The 20,939-nt window shown below is 39.5% G+C and overlaps 1 protein-coding gene and 1 pseudogene across 1 annotated transcript in view; one reads left to right on the top strand and one right to left on the bottom strand.

Annotated features, from left to right (window-relative positions):
• GATAD1 (GATA zinc finger domain containing 1) overlaps positions 1 to 3,286 on the top strand; it is a 3,914-nt gene extending 628 nt beyond the window's left edge. Inside the window, exons 2-4 of the mRNA XM_026843248.1 lie at positions 487 to 546; positions 1,730 to 1,913; positions 2,649 to 3,286. Of these exons, the coding sequence (XP_026699049.1) occupies positions 487 to 546; positions 1,730 to 1,913; positions 2,649 to 2,839 (435 nt within the window). The 3' untranslated portion in view covers positions 2,840 to 3,286. The remainder of the gene's footprint in view (positions 1 to 486; positions 547 to 1,729; positions 1,914 to 2,648) is intronic.
• Positions 3,287 to 5,351: 2,065 nt separating this feature from the next.
• The window catches only part of LOC113477117, a 19,312-nt pseudogene continuing 3,724 nt past the window's right edge, over positions 5,352 to 20,939 (bottom strand).

Below are 20,939 nucleotides of genomic sequence, written 5' to 3'. Positions count from 1 at the left end.
ACACGGGGCCCCGCCAGCTTCTCCTTGCCGGCGCCTTGGAGCCCGGCGCGGAGTTTTGCGGCTCCTGGCACAAAACCGGCCCGAAACGTGGGGAGGAGGTGGCTGATACCGCTGCCAGAGCTTCAGTCCCGTGAGCGCTCCTGCCTGCGGGACACAGCGGCCCGCGCAGCGCCCGGCCCTCCGGGCTCCTCCCGTCAGGGAAGGGCTTCTGTGGAAAGAGCAAGCAGTCCTGTGAATTCGGTACTCTTCCACTTGAAATCCCGAGAATGAAAATGTTAACTAACTCGGTTGGTTTTAATTCTGAGGTACAAACGGTTGAAATGTTTGTCCCCGATTTCTTGTGCTTACTAACTTTCTAAGAAGATAATGTATCAGCGTGTTGTCTAAAAGGAAAAAAAAAAAAACAAAACAAAACACCTGGAATTCTTTTACGTGGTTGGTATGTTGTAACCCTTTTGATTTTCCATTTCTGTGTTCTTTCCTTAGCCCATCAAGGCTCCTGAGTCTGTATCCACTATAATTACAGCAGAATCAATCTTTTATAAGGTAGGGTTTATGCAAGTTTGTCCCCAAAAAAGATCTTGCCATTTCTATTTCCAATCTCAAAAATTACCACAGACAGTGAAAGTACTAGGGATGTATTCACAGAAACTGTTCTTCCTTGCCTGGCAGTTGTTTAGGATTTTGCTTTGCCTTACGTCATTGCTGTTAAGTCTGGCAAGGTAGTTTACCACAGTAGTTTACATAGTTGTCATTGTCCCTTTTAAATTTTTCTTCCAATAAGAAGATGGATTCGGTTTCCTTAGTAACTTCTGCAATTAAACACAGAATGTTGCCTGTAGAGGGGATGGGTTGCGCTGCTCTAACGTTTAAACTGGCTGCTGCTTCACAGCTGGGTGCAAGCAGTCTCGAACACCCTGGGAACAGAATCTGTCGCCTACTGCAGTGAAAGCAGAAGCTAACCTTCTCACATTTATGCTTGAGAGCATTTTTACCAGCGTGCCAAGCTGCTAGTGTTTTTAAATTCTGAAATTTTTGTTTCTTGGTAGTACAAACAAGCCATTTGAAATGTGTTTCCCCCAAAGAAATAGCCACTGGAGGCTGCATGGCCAGAGAAGTGATAGACTGAGCTTCTGTATGCTCCCTAGAGACCTTGTGCTTCGTGTCTCGCATCCCAGATGAATCTCTGTTTGCTGTTGACTAGTTTGGAATTGATGTCTTTTCTTGTGTGCTTTTGGTTTTTTTTCAGAAGTTCCTAAGAATTATTTAACCTAATCTTTCTATCCAGAATGTTTCTATTTTGGTACTTTGTGTTGTTGAGAAGGGGATTGTTGAGGGGTTTTTGTGTTCTTTGTATCTTTTTTTAAAAACAAAACCCTCCTGGGTGATTCTTGGCAAACTCTGATCTTGATAGTGCAGGGACTGTGCTGTGCTCTGCGATGCTGTTATAACGTAAAGTGAGTTGCCTTGGCTGCGCAGCCTCACACATTACAGAGCACCGTGGAAGGTGCCTCTGTGTTTTGGGACTCCTGTGCACTCAGATGAGTGAACTTCATACACTGAAAGCTGCTTTCCCTAAATTCTTATAACACCGTTCTTTTGCATGTGGCTGAATTAAGGCTGTCTTTCAAGACTGGGATAATCTGAGGTAATTTAAGATATGAATCAGAATCACAGAGTGAAGCTACTGAAATCAGATTGTTTTAATTACCGTTTGTATGTCTTCTAGGGTGTATACTATCAAATTGGAGATGTTGTTTCAGTGGTTGATGAGCAGGATGGAAAAACATACTACGCTCAGATCCGTGGGTTTATTCAGGACCAATACTGTGAAAAGAGTGCTGCGCTAACCTGGCTCATTCCTACGCAAGCCAGCCCCAAAGATTGTTTTGACCCAGCATCCTACATCATAGGTAATCTCGCCTTTGTTATATACAACTACTTCCATGTCCCTATACTAATGTAAAATTGTATTTTTTAATGAACTTTTCATTTCTTAGGATCATTTATGCAATTTCCAAATTTTCGACCCTAATTCTATAAGCATCTTGTTTACTTCAATAACAGTTTCTATTTATTTTATGTATACAATATCATTAGCACTTCTGCAGTGAGTGTGATTGAGTATTTGTGCTCACAGGCACAATTACATTCTTGCAACTTTAAAGACCAAATTATTACTCCATAGACAGAATCAAAGTTATTACAGTATAAACCTGATATATCAGTCCAAGGTCTGTCTTTTAAAGTGACCTGAACAGGCTGATCTTCATCTTGAGTGCTTAAAATAACATTGTGTGCAAGCAATGGCATAGAGAGTATTCTGCTATTGATTATAAAATTATTAACAATTCAGAAAAGTCCTTTTAATAGGCAGGGCTACAAATAGTGTCTATTTAAAATGCATTAACTAAAAGACATGATTCAAATAACTGAATGCTTTGAATGGGGAGGAAAAAAAAATCAGCCCAGCAAAAATAAAAGTAGAGGTTTCTTGCTCAGTATTTGAGGCTACTTTGCCAGGGAAGGCACTGATGGAAAATGCATGTTCTCTAAGGAATGTTGGCTGTCGCATATGTTTAACTCCTTTATAGTCCAATTTTACACCTTGAAATTTTGGCTTTGAAGATTATTTATTTTTTTCCTAGGACCAGAAGAAGATCTCCCAAGGAAAATGGAATATTTAGAATTTGTTTGTCATGCACCTTCGGAATATTTCAAATCTCGATCATCTCCCTTCCCTACTGTTCCTACAAGACCAGAGAAGGGCTATATATGGACTCATGTGGGACCTACTCCTGCAATCTCCATTAAAGAAACTGTTACCAATAATTTATGATTTTTTTAAAGGAATACTTTAGAAGAATTATTTTGAGTGTATTCTCAGGTCTGTGAACCTTATACAAGACGTTTAAAAAAACTATAAAATGTTCATTTTACTTTATGGATTATGGTATTTATTTATTTTAAATTATATCAGATCTTTAAAGTGAACGTTTTCTTTCCATTTGATGCGTCATTTCTGTGCTCAGTTCTCCAGATGTTATTGCTCATTTTGGGACAAACCCACAAGTTTGGTGAGCAAATAATTCACCTTTGAAAGTTGCCTTTAGCATTCTTATTTTCTAACTTATTTTCCAGAAGAGGTGTTAAAAGACATACTGTTAATCATCCAGCATTTTATGTACTTGTTTAATGTATTTTACTGTGACTGCAGTTTTTGTTTACTCCTTAAATAATTTTAAGACTAGTTTCAAATAAACACTAAACTTGGTCAGTGATGCAATTAACACTTTCCTGTTGCACTGGAGAGGAGTGATCTACTTAGATTTCTCTTCTTCAGACTACAACCTATCATCCCCAAGGCAGTACTCTATTTAACAGTCAACTTTTAAGGGAATTTTTTTCAGCTGAATCTAAAACGTGGACCTATGTATGTAGCTTCCTACTAAACTTTGCTTATATAAGGGGATAAATTTTTTGGAAAGCTGGATGCAGATTTAAAAATTAATGTTGTTTGGTTTTGTCATCCTGGCATTCTCATGGCAGAAATGTATCTTCATTTCCCGAGCAAGCCAACACTGACATGTGATGTGAGTTTCATATTGCTATTATTTTTGTGTGTGTGTGTGTGTGTGTGTGTGTGTATGTTAGCTTGGTCTCTTAAAACTGATTTTAAATTGTTTTTTCAGTCTTTACAGTTAATGATGGTAAGAAAAGAATCCTTAAGCACTTCAAATGAAAAAAACACTTGCTAAGGGAAATAAAGACTAGTTTTATATATCAACAGTCTCAGTATACCAATGAAAATATTTAAATAGCAGAATGGGAAAAATGGCACATACTAAAATACCAATGTTAAAGATCCCTGCACTAAACTTTTTACAAGCCAGTCAGCTCCAACCCCTGAGATATGCCTGTATGGCCTGATTTCCCTGTGGTTAGTGGTTCTTGCTGCCTGTGAAGGGTAAGAGCTGTAAGTGGCCTTAAATTTATATTTACAGATCATCTCAGATTTTTGGTGCTTTTTTGGACATATGTGACCATGGCACCCAGAAGCCCTACATCAACTTTAGTATATTGTATATAGTCTATAATTGCACTAGGCTTATGTTTTAACTTCATTAGAAGCTTTGATTTAAGATGAAATACATTTTGAAAGTCTTGGTTATGGACAACTTCTAATACAGTGGGACCAGTGACATCAGGAACCAGATACATTTCTTTCAGTCTGCAGCCTCAGCTCTGCCCTCTTCAAATACCAGGAAGAATAGGCAACATAGGTGCTAAATTTAAGGGATATTGTCAATAGTTCAAAATGCTCAGAAATTACCAATATACTGCTAATAAAGAGTTAAATCTTAAGTATTCTATTGCTACCTATGTGAGATGTGTGCCCATGTTCAGTAATCAATCCCAAGGTGACCTCACTCCTGACCACCTCCTTACCTTAGATTTCTTTTTTGCCAATTTATCTTTATTAAATTAACAACCCTAAGAAGGTAAAACCACCAACTCTTAAAAGATACTTACAGTAACCAGTGACTCCCTCTACTCAAACGTTTTCTATCTCTCTGCAGTCGATGAGGTTTTCACTTGTGATCACTGTAAAGTCCCTGTGCTGCCTCAGCATAGTCCATGGAGCTTTGCTGTTCTATGGGCTGACTTTCAAGTTCAGTTGCTTTCCTTGTCAAATCCTTGTAGGAAGAGGGAAGAAAACAATACTTACATTCAGTTTTGCTTTTTTGAGTTTCTACAATTTACACCAAATGAAAAGTACTTGCTTCCTGTTTGCCTTGTCAGTAAATTGTAATATAAAAGGGACAATTTAAAGAAATATCAATGTATGATTTATGATTTGAAGTTGTCTTACAGAATGACCTGCTGATACACACATCTTGGCACCCTCCTCTGTCGAACAGCAGGCCCCACCTGAGAGGGGACTGACTGCAGGCTTGCATTAGACATGTAGTTTGAAAGCTTAAGCAAAAAAGAAGAGTTTGGAGCAAAATAATGTTTTATGAAAAATAGTATGCTGTATGAATGTTCTAGTAGCAAAGAGCAGAGCTCCAGGTAGGGGATATGTAACCTGGAACTTAAGGAAGAAAAAGCAAAGAACTGTGAGCATTGCCACTGTGAAATGAAAGCCAGAATCAAATAGAAATGGCATTCCTTGCTGCACTTGAATCACCAGCAGCACTAAATTTAAGAAAGGTGTATTCTGATTAGATTTTCAAAAAGAAAAATGCAAAAAGAACTGCACAATAAAATGCCGTAGTAAACAAATGTGAATCTGCCTCAGTTCTGTTACCTAACTGCAATAGATAATTATTTGGTTTGGGAAGATGCAATTCAAGACCTTCAAGGGTTTTTCATAGTTAATGTATGAAAACACTATCTGATGAACACAGGCACATAGAAATAATCAGAAAGGGAGGCCAGAAGCCCAAAGTCTAAATGATTTTTCAGAAAGTACTCAGCATGCATATACAGAAGGTGTATAAAATGTTTGAGAGTGTCTGTTTAGAGAGATCTCATGAATATACAAAATCATTTTGCCAGCTACAAAAGTTTAGCAAAATCTTAGTATCACCTGATTCAGTACTTTCAGTAGTCTGATTAAAATATAGTCCATAATATACAGTAATATGCACAACCATTTTGCCAGTGTTTTCAAAATTTCATAATTCAACAACTATATATGAAGACTCACTGATTTTACTGACACATAGCACACTTGAAATGGAGTAAAAGCAAGTGCTGTGCTTAACAGTGGCTAATTTCACAATATCCAGGAGGTCCGTTTTCCTTAAAATTCAACTTCAGCAAGTCCACTTGCAAGATTCTTAATGCCAGGTCACAGCAAAGCGAGGGCGTTACACAACGTTACGGACAAAAATACTGAAGTCATACACACCTGATGCTAAACTATGTCAAGTCAGTAAATGCATATACGATTTTAATAAATGAGTATATTTTTTGGCTGGGAGACATCTTTTCCTGGTGTGTTTGAAGGTTTGCCTGAAGAATCTTTTTGTGGATTGCATAAAGCATCTGCAGTAGATGATGTGTTGTTTGTGACTGGCTCAGCAAAGTAACTGTGCCACATTTGCTTAAGTCTCTAAATACCTGGAGAAAGGAGATACAGAGGGAAATACTGACCTATGGAAAAAAAAAAATCTCCACAAGAGTGACTAAACACTGAAATGGATTCCTAAGGGAGGTTGCATAATCTCTATCGTTAGACAGTCTCAAAACTTGACTGACAACCTGACAGAAACTGGCCCTGCCTTGAGCAGGAAGTTGTACTAGATGACCCAAGAGTTCCCTTTCAATACATTTTTCTATAACTTTATATGCTCTATATAAACAAATATCTTCTTTGCCAACAATATAAAGCATTTGTTCAAGGTTAAGTATTTTACAACATAAGAGATGGGTACATTTTTCACATCCACCATGAGCCACATAAAAATGAGAGATGGTGGGGAATTCCCAAGTTATAAAGCATAATTTGAAAGAGAAAAATCTTTTCACATAAACTTTGGTTCCTTACTTCTGATAGAGTAAAAATACACTTTAAAATTAAATTCTGAAGGCTTTAGAGGTTTAACATAATCCAATGTAAGTGCTTTGTAACCTATGCCCTGGGCCAATCTAATATTTCTCATATAAACTCTAAAAATGCCCCTCACAAGCTGAGACAGAATAATTAGGTTTGAACTTATTATTTATAATGTTAATGTTTCTTAAAACCTGTGTACCACTACATGGCATATTAGAAGTAAAACCCACTTACACAAGTAAATCCTGTCTACAGAATCAGAGAAAACCAGTCTAAACCATCCAGGTCCATAACAATAAAAAGCTTTTCCAGGACTAATCAGGAGTTTTTTATCAAGAAGCTTCTGCCATAACTCATGTTTGGCTTCAAAACTGTGATTTTAAGAACTAAAAGGAGAAAATATTTTTCTATTAAAGGTTGAACAAGTGCATAAATTCACTGAAAGGATTTTCCAGGACTTGATAAAAGTGTGTAACAACATGCACAAATAATTTTTACACTTCCTAGTTTTACAATCCCACCCCTTTTCAAACTTCTTACATTCTTTTCTGAAGTCTGCCCAAACAGAGAGTCCTCCCAAACTTCTGAGCACAGGTATTCCAACATCTGCAACCCACCCACAAGAATATTCCTTGATTGCTAAGTCACTTTTTGTTGCTGGGAAAAAACACATTACCCAAACAATCTTAGCAAAGCAAGAAAAATAGAATTGTTTTACTTCCACCTGCAAGGAAACTGTTCAGTGGAAAGATTTCTAGTGTGGCCAGCCTCTGTCCCTAAGGAATTGACTGAGAACGTGTAGAACAGGTCCAGGACAGGTATGGAAAACCAGTTCACAACTTTCTGAATTTCACAATTTCTGGTGTACAATACTCCAACTCTGATACCACTCATACCAAAATCCTTGGAGGACAAAAAGAAGAGAGCAAGGTGCAATTTTTAGTTTATGTTTGTGCTTTGTCAAGCCACCGAGAATAGAGTAATTGTGATGTATAGAAAAAAAAAACAAAAACCTGGAGTGAATTCTCAACATCATTACCAAATGGAATCCCAAGAGTGATAAAACCCAGCAACTTCTGAACAACTCTGTGGCAGGGAGGATCAGTGGCTTTCACAGGGTTGCTTTACAGACAACTGAAAATGTGCTCATACCCTTGGGCTGTCCCCATTATACCTTACTATTGTTTCCAACTAGTCCCCAGTTTAGTGTTCCCTCCAAGAGGAGAAAAATCAGAATGCTACAGTTCTGAAATGTGCCTGTATGGTTCAAAGCCTTTAATACACATGCATTAACTGTTGCTGTTAAGTAGATCCTAAACTAATCTCTAAACTTTAGTAAATTTTACACTGCCAAAGAAGAAAACAAATTAATAAAGAGAAACTTAGTTCAGCACCTGTAACACAAATTATGTCAGAACAGCCCACCTAATTTTTGTGGAGAAATATTTTAAATAAAACCAGAGTATTTCACCTACCTTGCTAAAATATCCCTCATAAAATGTGTCTGGTTTGGATCTAGTAAACTGAATGAAAAAGGAGGAAGACAAGAACAAGTTAAACATCTTACAAAAATGCTTACATTTGTAATCTTGTCCTTATTTCTTAGTAAAATTGGTATTTAATCCCTTGAAGTGACACGACATTTTTTTCAGAGATCTTTTAAAAAAAACATTACCCTATGACACTGATCTCCCAAGTGTGTGTTGAAGCACTGATTTAAAAAAAAACCCACAAACCAACAAACAAAAAAACCCCAAACAACCCAAACAGAAAGGATCTGTACTAAGATGTAACAGACCAGTTAAAATTCCCAGATTACCACTGCATAGTCAGTGATCACACACGTATTAAAAAAAAACAGTATTTCCACAACTGCTCTTGTACTTGATGAAGAACTGTTTGCTCAGCTATGCTGCAATTCATGCTAGGGAAGGAAGAAGTGAACATTTTAGGGCATGCACCTACAGAGTGTGGTGCAACTAAACGAAATACACCTCAGTGTACCACTGAAAATGATGATTTTTTTTTCTCTTTTGTGTAACTTTGTGTAAGTAGAGCCAAGGCTAGAAATTTCCTTCTTCAGCCTAATGGAGTTGGGTGAAGTTTCACAATAACAAGGGTGGGTTTTTAGGCTTCATTTATGGTTCATGATCTTGTATGGGTGAGGGCTCACTGGGCTTGCCTGTACTTGCATGGACTTGGGAATTTCCCATCAGTATGAAATTTATGCAGTTATACAATCACATATTTGGGGGGAAAGAGTCAGATACCAATAGGTTTAAATAGTCTTGAAACATTCTTTTCACCACTTGTTAGGAACTAGTCATCATACTAGTCAGGAAGGAGACTCCTTATAGCATGTAACTTGTACAACCTTAGGCAACTTCATTGCCATTACAGTGAGAACCTTACACACAGGCTGAGTAACAGGGAACAACAAAGAAAAACAGTGGCAGAATGACTAAGGGCTCTATCAATTTTTATTGTTACTAATCTATTTTTATTGTTACTACGTTACCATATCACACACATTAGCTGGAAGCAAGAAATCTGCCATTTAAAGCTGCCTACGAAGATGATCTCTTGTATTAACTAGTCTTATAGTTGCAAAGATTTGAATATGAGTGACAGAGCAACCTGCTTATTGGCTGAGGGAAAGGCTGTGGATGTAATTTACCTTGACTTTAGCAAGGCTTTTGACACCGCTTTTCATAGCATTCTCCTGGCAAAAATGACTGCTCGAGGTTTGGACAATCGCACACATCACTGGGTTAAAAACTGTCTGGATGTCCGGGCCCAGAGAGTTGTGGTGAACAGAGTTCAATCCAGTTGGTGGCCGGTCACTAGTGGTGTCCCCCAGGGCTCAGTGTTGGGGCCACTCCTGTTTAACATCTTTATTGATGATCTAGACGAGGGGATCGAGTGCACCCTCAGTCAGTTTGCAGATGACACCAGGTTGGGTGGGAGTGTTGATCTGCTCGAGGGTAGGGAGGCTCTGCAGAGAGACCTGGACAGGCTGGAGCCATGGGCTGAGGCCAACTGGAGGAGTTTCCATAAGGGCAAATGCCGGGGGCTGCCCTTGGGCCACAACAACCCCCAGCAGTGCTACAGGCTTGGGGAGGAGTGGCTGGAGAGCTGCCAGTCAGAGAGGGACCTGGGGGTGCTGATTGACAGCCGGCTGAACAGGAGCCAGCAGTGTGCCCAGGTGGCCAAGAAGGCCAATGGCATCCTGGCTTGTGTCAGCAATAGCGTGGCCAGCAGGGACAGGGAAGGGATCTGACCCCTGTACTCGGCACTGGTGAGGCCGCACCTCGATTCCTGTGTTCAGTTTTGGGCCCCTCACTACAAAAAGGACATTGAAGGACTCGAGCGTGTCCAGAGAAGGGCAACGGAGCTGGTGCAGGGTCTGGAGCACAGGTCGTACGGGGAGCGGCTGAGGGAACTGGGGGTGTTTAGTCTGGAGAAGAGGTTGCAGAGAGCTGGGTTTGAGCCTCTTTAGCCTAGTAGAAAGCGACCAGACAAGAGGGAATGGCCTCAAGTTGCGCCAGGGAAAGTTCAGACTAGATATTAGGAAGCATTCCTTTCCAGAAGGGGTTGTTAGGTGTTGGAATGGGCTGCCCAGGGAGGTGGTGGAATCCCCATCCCTGGAAGTGCTCAAGAGTAGGGTCGATTTAGAGTTTAAGGATATGCTGTAGGTGGGAACTGTGCTAGGCGAATGGTTGGACTAGATGTCTCCAGGGTCCTTTCCAACTTAGATTCTCTGTGTGATTCTGCGTGTGAGTTCATTCGAACTATACTAGTTACACTAGCTAACCAGAAGTTTGAAAAAAATGGCATGGGTTTTATTTAGGATTAAATAGCTTCTAATCCCTGCCAAGAAATCACACTTATCAATCTAAACTAAACACTGGTGAAGCTGGTATCACCATAAACAGAGAGCATGTATATTTCATCCATTATTACATGCAATTCATATCTACATATAGAAAAATACAGGCATATTAACATATTTAAAATAAATTTCTCTGTGTGTGTATATATATATATATATATGTGTGTGTATGTATAATCTCAACTGCCATAGCAAAGCATCCAAAAGCATGCCTATTTGCTATTATATCCCCCCTACAATTTTGACACAAAGGTCTCAAGGCACACTGTGAGTGCTTGTGCATCACCAACTTCTGTTTATACATACTCTGTATTCCACATCAGCAATAACATTCCATATACCTGAAACAAAATCCAACTGCATGCTCAAACCAGTGGTTCTCTGGAATATGTACGGTCCCACCCAACTCTTATTTAAAATTTAAAATGAACACAGTAATACATTATAATTTTATTTTTTTTTTACCCTGCAAGACTTCTCCAGGGAGACTTGAAGTCAAATGCAGATGTTAGATTTTTAAAATGACTTGTCATGCACTTAAGATAACTATCTAATTCACTGTGAAAACCACAGTAAACAGAAAGCTCTGTTACCAAACAAATTAATGCACATATTTATAAATACTAAAAAAACTGCAAAACAGTTTTAAACACCCAAGTAGTGCAGGTATCCTCTTCTAAGTAAATCTCATTTAATTTAATTATTGAGTTCTATATTTTTTTTTAAAAAAGGGAAGTTTGATTTCAGATTAGTTTTTATATTAAAAATAAAATTATTGTTTCTAATCCTTATTCTTAAACATTATTTTAGTACCAGCTTTCATTAACATTATTGTAGTACCAGTAATCTTTGGTAATTAATAAACAATTAATACCAAGATACTCCACTTAAGATCATCAGAAACTAAGTATTGTTAGCTTTCAAAGTGTGCATAGGATTTAGTGGTCATTCTTTGGCAGAGGCTCACTGAAATAATAAAAGAATATATCTTTTCCTAAAAAAATACAAATACTTTTCAAAAGGAAGTGTTTTCTCTCCATCAGTACCCAAGTGATTCAGGAGACTGTTGGAGCTTTGAACATGACCTCTGCACTAGGTAAGGATAAAGTGTAATAGGGATGAGACATTTCTATCACTCTGTTGTATTAAATTTCTTGTTATTTTAGCCGGGGTCTGTGTCTAACTTCCAGCCCGACCGGCCGTGGGTGGGGGAGGGCCAATGGCAACGTGCTCTCTCATCCCGGCAGGCTTAAATCTTGCACATTTATTAATTGGCGCCCAACGTGGGGCTCGGAATAAGAATAAAAAAGGACAGACCCTGACCAGAGTGTGATAGAACAATCTGAACAACAACAGTGGCAATGATGACAACAATAAACAGCAATAACAGTGAACAAGACAAATGATATACAGAGAAATACTGCTAGCTGGTTTACAGAAAAAAGGTTCCCGCCACCGAGCCCGCCCAAAGAGCCCGGTAAAAAGGTTCCGCCCCTGGACCTGACGCCAGCATGGTATGAATAACCCGGCTGGAGATCCCTTCCCCCTCTCTCTCTGATGGGGAAACCTAACCCTATCCTAGCTGAACCAGGACAACAGGAAAGATTATGGTGTTGTAGGAGTTAATACTGCTTTTACAGGCATACTTCCAAAATAATTTCCCAGGACTGAACAGAGTTACTGTTGATAAACATGGGAAAGCTGAACAGAAATTGGACTTTAAAAAATTACTTATTTGGCAGGTTATTAAATGTCAGTGTTGACTTCAAGCGTATCAACATGAGGAGCTGCCTTATTACTTCATGTTTGAGATAAACTTGAAATTAAATTACTGGGTTTTGTTTCTGCAATTTTAATTTTTAGAAAACCTCACCTACTGCAAATTCTCACTCCACTCAAGCCTCCTTCAAAGGAGATTATCTGCAAAGACCAGCTCCCAAGGAACTCCAGGAGATCAAGTTCAATGATGAAGAAGCCCTGATATTTGCTTTCCTTGACATGTGCAACTTGTTTGAGCATTAAGGGGTACTGTGAGTAGGAACTTCACACGAAATGAACTTTCAGTCTTTGATTCCAGCTACAGGAAGAAACTACCTCAAAACAACGTTAAGACGCAAATACTAAGCACAAACAGCTGTTTCACAAGTACTCCTTGCACAATAGCATACTTAGTGTATTTGACATCTGATGTGTATTAAGCAGAAGATCTGAGTGAGGAGGCTTCACTGTTCATAAGAACAGCTGCTGTGGGACGGCAGTTTCTCAATTGCTGTTCTAGTCTAGTTCCTCCAGCTATTTATGATATTACATGTATCCAAAGCAGATGTTTGTAACACTATACACGAAAACAGTTCCAGCTCCAGAAGGCTGGCAAAACACATGCAGATGCCTGAAGAGTTAATATCTGCTCTGTGATCCAGCGCCTTGTCCAGGCAGTTCATGTCCCCACAGCCACAGTAACACAGCAGGGATGCTACCTGCCTCAATCTGCTACGACCAAGGGAAAAGTGGCTGAATGCTCGGCTCAGCTGGCAAAAGCACAGATGACACAGATGTACAGATGGCGTCTAAACATAGGCACCATGCTGATCAAGCAATCAGCTAACTAGGACAGCTTCAACATATCTATAAAAAAAGTCATGCACACATTTACATGTATCAGAATACCCACTTTTTATATGTGACCTTACAACTGACCTTTGTAGTGACCTTCCTTGTAACTATATGATGTATCTATTGTTAAACCTCATTTTCTATCCCGAAAGAGGATACAAGTCTCCCTCATGTAATGTTTTGAAACATCACTGCCATCACCACCACATCTTTGGTAAAATATTTCACTATTTAGCCTGTCCTTCCTCTGCTGGATCTTTTCAAGGATGAGCACAAACAGTTAAGTTTACCTACATTTATTATCTTCCATGAAGTGAGTGGATGATGAATATCAAGACAATAAGAACAGGAAACAGTTCAGCCTTAAATACTGGTGAACACTATTTTGTGGACACTCACACACCTGAACATTTCCATAGTGAAGAAAAGCAGTTCCAAAGTTTACAAGAGAAGAATGTGGGAAAAAAATCCCGTACATGACAAGCAATAATATCCTCATTTATCCAGTCCTGATCAGAATAAAATTTCTGACCATGTTAAGCATTTTGAACTAATTAAGTTCCTAAACTCTGGAAAAAATTACATTTATAACCCTTTGTTTGCTAGCAATTCCTGTTAGCTGGAACTCAGAACCCTCTTCAAAAATCAGATTAGACACACTTTAATTATCTGAGTGGATATTACAGTAGCATATTCTTTTTTCTGAGGGTCAGAACAGTAGCTTGTTTACAACACTGAATTCCATTAAAATCTACAGAGAAAGAAATTTGGTCATAAAACACAAGTTAAGACCTGTTCTTCATAAAATAGAGTCAGGGAGTTTCTCTGCATTTTGTTACAGTGCCCGGATTATAAAACCAATTTGACTCCTGTTGATAGAGTTGGACCCACCTCAGTCACAAGACTGAAGATCTGCACAGATGAAACTGTACAAGTGCTTCATTGCTGAAAACTTATGCTGCTTACAAAATAACTAAGAAAACATGAAAATCGAAAATCAAAGTTATTTAGACCTGCTTTTTAGCTCTCTGTAATGCATGTTCTAATTTTTCAACTGTTAACTGCAAAGGGTGACCTTCTTTGTCAGTCACCTGCAGAACAAAAAAAATCAGTAAGAATAAAAAAATATTTAAAAAAATAAAAATACAAAGACGACAATGAAGAAACACCTCCACCTAGTGAAAATACAATTGCTACTGGCTTTTATAAAGTAAAAGAATCTGAAACTAAGATCAGTCTTTTCTATATAAATCAATTACTTCATTTTTAAATGTCACCCTTATCCAAGACTACACCATCAGTGATTTACAGAATAACTTGCGTACTTGAAAGATGACTTTTTTTTTTTCCCCTCTGACTGTATGATTTGGTCTTATAAAAGACACTACCCCCCTTCGACTTGCCTCACAGATTACTGAGTTTTCAGAGGGGGAACCAATGTTGCACAATTTACATGGTACATACATCTTGCAGTGCTTAATGGGAAAAATTTACAAACCAAATTTACTGCTAGTAGGAGTGACAGATTTAGAGCTGACAAATTATAATTCAGGATGTCAGTGCAGAATAGTGTCTGCACAGAACGAACGTAATTCTACACATCTGATGACACCAGCCTCCTGTCATGCTGCAGTCTGAGAAAAAGACAGGCTGTCTCTAAAAGTGCTAGACTCATCCTGTCTCTTCACTTGGACTCAGTTTGCACTTTCAGTTTTTTCTGATTGTTCCCTGTGAAATGTCTAAGTATGTGAATAACTAAAGCTTTACCTCCCTGAACAAGGGCATGTGAACAGGCTGGATTCCACCATATAGCCATGTTTCCAAATTTATACCACCACAGTATGCAGTTGGAATAAGATACCCATCTCAAAACATTAAAAAATGAAAAGAACATTTCTTGTGAGCAATTATTTCATTATACTCTAATAGACTAAACTGACAATCTTAAGAATTTGACATCTGATTTAATCTCAAAGCTTTCACTATGGCCTAAACCAATATTTAAACACAACTGAAAATTTACCATCAATCAACCTGAATTCTTTCCCAATATTACCCCTTAGCATTTGCAATAGTAGATGTGACAGTCGTATGTATTTTCAGTAAAAGGGAATGGACCTCATCAACTACTTATCTATTTATTTAAATAATAATGACAAATAATGATCTTGCTCTCAATATTTTTCTAATGCTCTGTTACTATCAGTTTCTCATCAGGGATTGCTGCAAGCCTCAACTGTGTTGTTCTTGTCACCAAGGTGCTGTCTTGTAGCCAGGGAGCCTACAGGGAACTTGTCTTATTTTTCTGCTGTGAAGTAGCCCCAGGTTGGCGTTTTCCTGCCAAAGCCCTGTGTGACGTGGTTTCAAAGGTGATAGAGTGGGTTTCCTATGTTAACTACAGGGTAAAAAGTCAGCGTTGAAGCAGAAGAGTTCTTGTAAAACTGTGTAAATACAATCAAGTCTGAATATATGCAATAAATACAATCAAAACAGACACAGATACAAGTAGCCTTCAGTAAACATCATTTAAAGCTAAACAAAACTCATTGGTTTCACAGCGCTTTTGCCACTGTTACGCTTGAAATCATTGCACCGTGTTACTACATATCACCCCACCCTCATCCCAAGGGCTCTGGGTGCGAGTCACAGGGTGCTATGGGGGCAGCACAGCCCCCTGCATGGGAGACCACCAAAGTTACCCTGCTCACCTTCCCCCCCAGCAGGTCTTCACGGATTTCCCCTTCTCTGATGTACTGCATGCTTACTGTGCTGCTTGCCTCATTCTAAACCAGAGAGGAAACCATTTTCCCTTGCTGAGGTCTCTTTTTCCTCCTACTGTCTACTTATGTTGTGAGCAGATATTGTTTCCTGGGACTCCACTCCTTCTGCTTTGTATTCCCACCTCTGTTTCCTCCTCACCACCACCCTTGTTTGACCGGGAATCCCTCTTCTGTTGCAGCTCCATTCCCCTGTCCCTGATTCCTTCTGCATGTCTTCCTTATATAGGTATACAAATTTTCTCTGATTTCAAGTCAATTTTCTCTGATTTTTCTTTGGATTTCAACCCAGCCCACCTCCCTCCCTGTGTCCCTATTCCCTCCAACTTCCACCATAGTTCTCACCTCTTTTTCTAAGAACTTTTCAGAATACACTGCATTCTCTTGATATTCGTCTCCTCTTCCTATAATGCTCTTAAAAAACTATAGATTGCATTCCAGAAAGTGAGTGGGCCTGCTGCTACCTCAACCATTTTCCACCATTCTAGAAATAGAGGCGTTACTTCAAAGACTGCCAGTGACAAAAAAAAAAAAATGCCATGCCTTGCTTCATTCAGGCAGTTAGAACAGGAGGCTGTCAGAAGTCACAGTACAATTATATTCACTGCTAAAAAATGTTTTTAAGTAAGATAATCAAGATTTTACTCACCACCAGGGTCACATAATACAGTTGACAGCAAAAACAGCACAACAGCCATTCATAACAGTTATCTGAAGGAAGTAGTACAAACTTTCATTTAGCAATCAAATATTTAGCAGGAATATGAGCACTTGTCTAGTTTAAATTAAAAAAAAACAGAGCAAAGAAGTCACACTACTACACCTATAACACCAAGTCCTTGAATGTTACACATCGCCCACTTTCTCAAATGGAAAATCAACACTACTAAGACTAAGGTAAATCTGGCATATATCCCTTCTGCAGTGTCTTGCTGACATCTGTGTTTAGATTTACGCATTGTTGCATTTATAGTGAGAATAAATTTGGTAAGAGATGAATCTCCTGCATTCTAGCTGGTCCTCAGAGATTAGAGGGGCTAGGGGCGGCTGGACTTCGCTCTTAATAGGTATGCCAGTTGGGGCTGTAACTATAGGCCTGACTCAGGCACACAAACTGTAGCCCTTGTGCCCCTGTGCTGTAGGTCAGGCTGCGCTCCAAAGAAGCTGTCAGATTCACAAATAGTGCGGATTAGTGGCCATTACTATAGGTCTGACCCATCCCAAACAGACTATACACTGTAAGCATGGTTGCATTCAAGAGAATCAGATTCAAAATTGTAGGGTTTATTTTCATGCAACATCTACAGATTCTTTGAGATTGCCTGTGATAAATGCACAAACTGCACTACATAAAAGGAAAAGGATTGCAATCACACACACTTAGTTCCCAGGTAATCACCTAGTGTAGCCAAGGAAATCTTACCAAAAGGCGTCCCTTCTGAGGAAGGGGCGAGAGCACAAACCCATTGATCTGCCCCTCCGATTTGGTGTCGGATTATTGTCCCTCCAAGTTCGGCAGAAACTTGGGGTAGTATTTATCCTAGTTTGCATGTGTGAGTGGGTGGGACTGTAGTCAAGCCATTATCTTTTGACTAACCACATAGTACATTCTTTGGTGCCAGGGATACAGCTGATTTTTTGTGGGAGAAAAGGGAGGATGAGAAACAAGGTCAGCTCGATGCAAGGGGTGCAGCTGGATTTTGTGAGGAAAAAAAGGGAGGATGGGGAACAAGGCTGGCATGCTACTGCAAAGAGCAGGAGATAAATCTGTCCTTGAGTGAAAGAATGGAACCACGTGGCCTATGCCCTGCTTCGCATTCCTCTGTGGTACCATGACAAACCAACCACTGGACCGCCATCCCGTCCTTGCTCTGGGCACCCTGTGTCAAGGAAATGTGTGTTTTACAGATTTCTCACTGTTTTGCTTTTCTCATGTTTTCAACACCTAACACTCATCTTTATCGGTTTCAGAAAACTAAGATGCAAGATAAAGCACTTGTCTTACATGCTCTGGATTCAGTCCTTTTGCAGCTCTGGCAGTCAGTTAGAAATTTGGCAATTTCTTCTTGGAAGGTAAAACACAGATTCAAGTCAACTACACAATCGTGTAATTCTCAGGAAAAAGAGCACACAATACACACAGAAGAATGAAGCTTACCAAAACCAGAACAAATGCATAACTCATTCTGTTGAGAAAGCCTTGAAGATTGTTTTAAAATAATATAATTTCCTCAGATATCCAGTGTGCTACATTTTGTGAGAGAGAAGCACAGAGAAGCCATCTGTTAGGTTGAATAACAGTGACTGTGACTCAACTATTATTGCTGTACACTAGAAAAATGAGAAAATAAAGCATCTTTGAGGCTGAGTGGGATCTGTTTTTAGAGAAAGGACAAGAATTTGGTACCACAAACAGCGAAACTTGAATCAGTGATGCTTCTTTAGATCAAGATAGGCTTTCAGCCCGAGTGAAGATGATGGTGGAGTTCCTATTGATCTTCAGGGAGGCAGTATTTCCCCTTTACTCTTTACAGCCCCGAGTTTCAGTTTATCCCTCACCGAGACTAGAATGAATCAGCAACAATTCATCATAGCTCTGGAGGAACATCAACACATGCTCTCTTGCTTGCCAACAAGCCCCCAGATCTTTGACCTTTAGCATTCTGGGTCTTTGTGGCACACTGAGGGTGGGGAGAAAACCAGAACAAAAATCCAGAAAAGTGACTCCTGCACAAGAACCCAAAAGCCTTCCAGCATGCAGGTACCAATAACACACCTATCCTTTGGGCTTTACCAGAGAAATGAAACCACACCCAGCTTCACACGAGCCATGACTAGCACTGACCACAGGCAATGTGATAAATGGGAAAATGAAATTCTTACCTTCTAGTTCCTTGTGTATCAGAATACCGGAAAAGCTCAGGCTCCAGATAATTCAGGTCAGGTCTTGCGATCTAGTGAAACACAGATACTGTAGAACACGTTGTTCTTGGGAGTTTCTGTTCTGCTGTAGCAGAGTAAAACTTGAATCATCATTCAGTAACATTACAGAAATGAAGAATATAAAAAGTCATGAGTTAAAATTGTTTATACTTTGCACTTCTTTTCAGTTTTAAGAAAACAACATTAAAACATCATCAAAACAAAGAAAGAAAATAATATAAGAATTATTGGATTTTTCTGTCATACATTTAAACAAATCCCAAATAATACACTGAGGAATAGCATCCCAGCTGTACCTAAAAGATTATGCAGACACTTCTGAGATGTATCAAAGATTAAATAATTCTTGCAATATTTACCAGCTTTTAACTTACATATCAATTTTGATTAGCTTCTCAACCAACAGAAGAAAAGTGATGGTAACTCTATGTGTTACAGAAAACTAGCTGTATTATCAGCAGTGGCTTTCTTGCTCTCAAATGAGTCCCTCCTGTACACGGGCTCAGTTCTATATTCATTGTGGCATCAATATTGGTTTACTTTTAAGAAAAAGCTGCCAGCACAGCTAAGCAATCCATACACTGAGTGTATGCCCAACCCTCTGTCACAAGCACTGCAAATGCACGAGTGGTTGCACTAGTGCAAATTTTTCACCTGATGTAAGTAGGAAGGAGAAGCAAGAGGTAATTTGCAAGCCGCAGAAGCTGGTGTAGCAACCAGATCTTCGTTTTGCTAACACATAAGCCAGAACATCATGCTTTCCAGTAGAGGAGCTAGAACTAGTAACTCTGGGGAGTACACCTCCTTTAAAGAATACACAATTTCCCCATGGTTGCGTTTCTGAGACTGGCTCTTACTGCGGTGCACAGCAGTGTAATTTTATAGCTTTAATCTTGCTCAAAGTCTGAATGTCACATATTGAGCATTTTCAGTCAAAGTTTTGGCTTTGCCATCAGAGTGAGTGTCTTATCAGGCCATGATTTTCCCCTCCAGAAATAACTTCTTCCTGAAAGGCAGCATTCTAAATCAGTATTTTTTGCTGAAATAGGAACACACTCTTCTATCAGTTGTTCAGAGTCCATGCTCAATCAAATGTGAACGAAGTTTAAGCAAAACTAAAACTATTCTGGTTTTCAACCAGACGCAAGTTTTCAATGTTACTTGGTAAATTATTTCTGAGTGAGCAATTGGCACAGTACATACAAACACATGAAGTGTGTTTCCTTGTGAAACCTGTTAGTCATGGCACCGGCAGGTCCTACCCTGGCTGTTACTTTTCCTGTGCCGAACCGTTACCGGACACTTCTGGTACAAGGAAACAATCACCTGCTTTGCAACTTATTTACTTATAGCAATTTATAATGATTTTTGAATATTGCTAATTTTGATGAATAATCCTGCTTACCCAGACTGTTCTGTGGAATTTTACCGAGTACTCCTGCGTTCATCAAAATAAAGCAGTTTACTGTGGAAACCTACCAAGAACTGCAGCGTTCAGAAAAAAAAAATATGTTTTGTACTTGGAAAGCAGATGTGCTCTAACTAGTTTAGTCTTGGTAAGCCATATATGGATGGTAGAAATGGATACACTGGTACTTTTAGATAAGATAGAATGAGCAGATAGAAGAGTGGCTGAAAACACTCCTGTTATTCAAGAAATTGGCCAAGACAATCTGCGCATGCTCTGAGGAAAAGTACAAGGTGAGAAAGACTAGGAGCCTTCCTCCAACAGACCCCCGGAGACGCCCACCAGGAGGCAACGCGCAGGCGCAAGAGAACATAAACTGCTGACACCGGCCTTACTCATGCATATGTATGTTTGTGTTATGTAATCCAATGAATATGTATATTCACACTCTGAGTTTCTGGTAAAATGTGCTGTAGGTGTGCAAGCTTTGTGGAGAAATCCCTTTGCACCCCGGCGCCGGAGTAAACCTACCTGCTTTATAACTCTATTCGAGTTGTGGAGTCTGTTTCTGCGAATCACTTCAAACCTGTCAAAGCCGACCCGGCGGCTAAACCCCAGGCAGGCAGCAGCACTTACTCCTCCCTCTATTAAATCAAAGCTTGTTCTCACTTGTGCCCACTCAGGATGCCCTGGAAGAGGCGGCAGCCGTCAGACGACACCAGGGCGGCCGGAGCCGCCCGC

Source organism: Athene cunicularia, assembly GCF_003259725.1.
Source record: "Athene cunicularia isolate RWA chromosome 2 unlocalized genomic scaffold, athCun1 chr2_part1, whole genome shotgun sequence".
Classification (NCBI taxonomy): Eukaryota; Metazoa; Chordata; class Aves; order Strigiformes; family Strigidae; genus Athene; species Athene cunicularia.
This window is presented reverse-complemented; position numbering and strand designations above follow the sequence as displayed.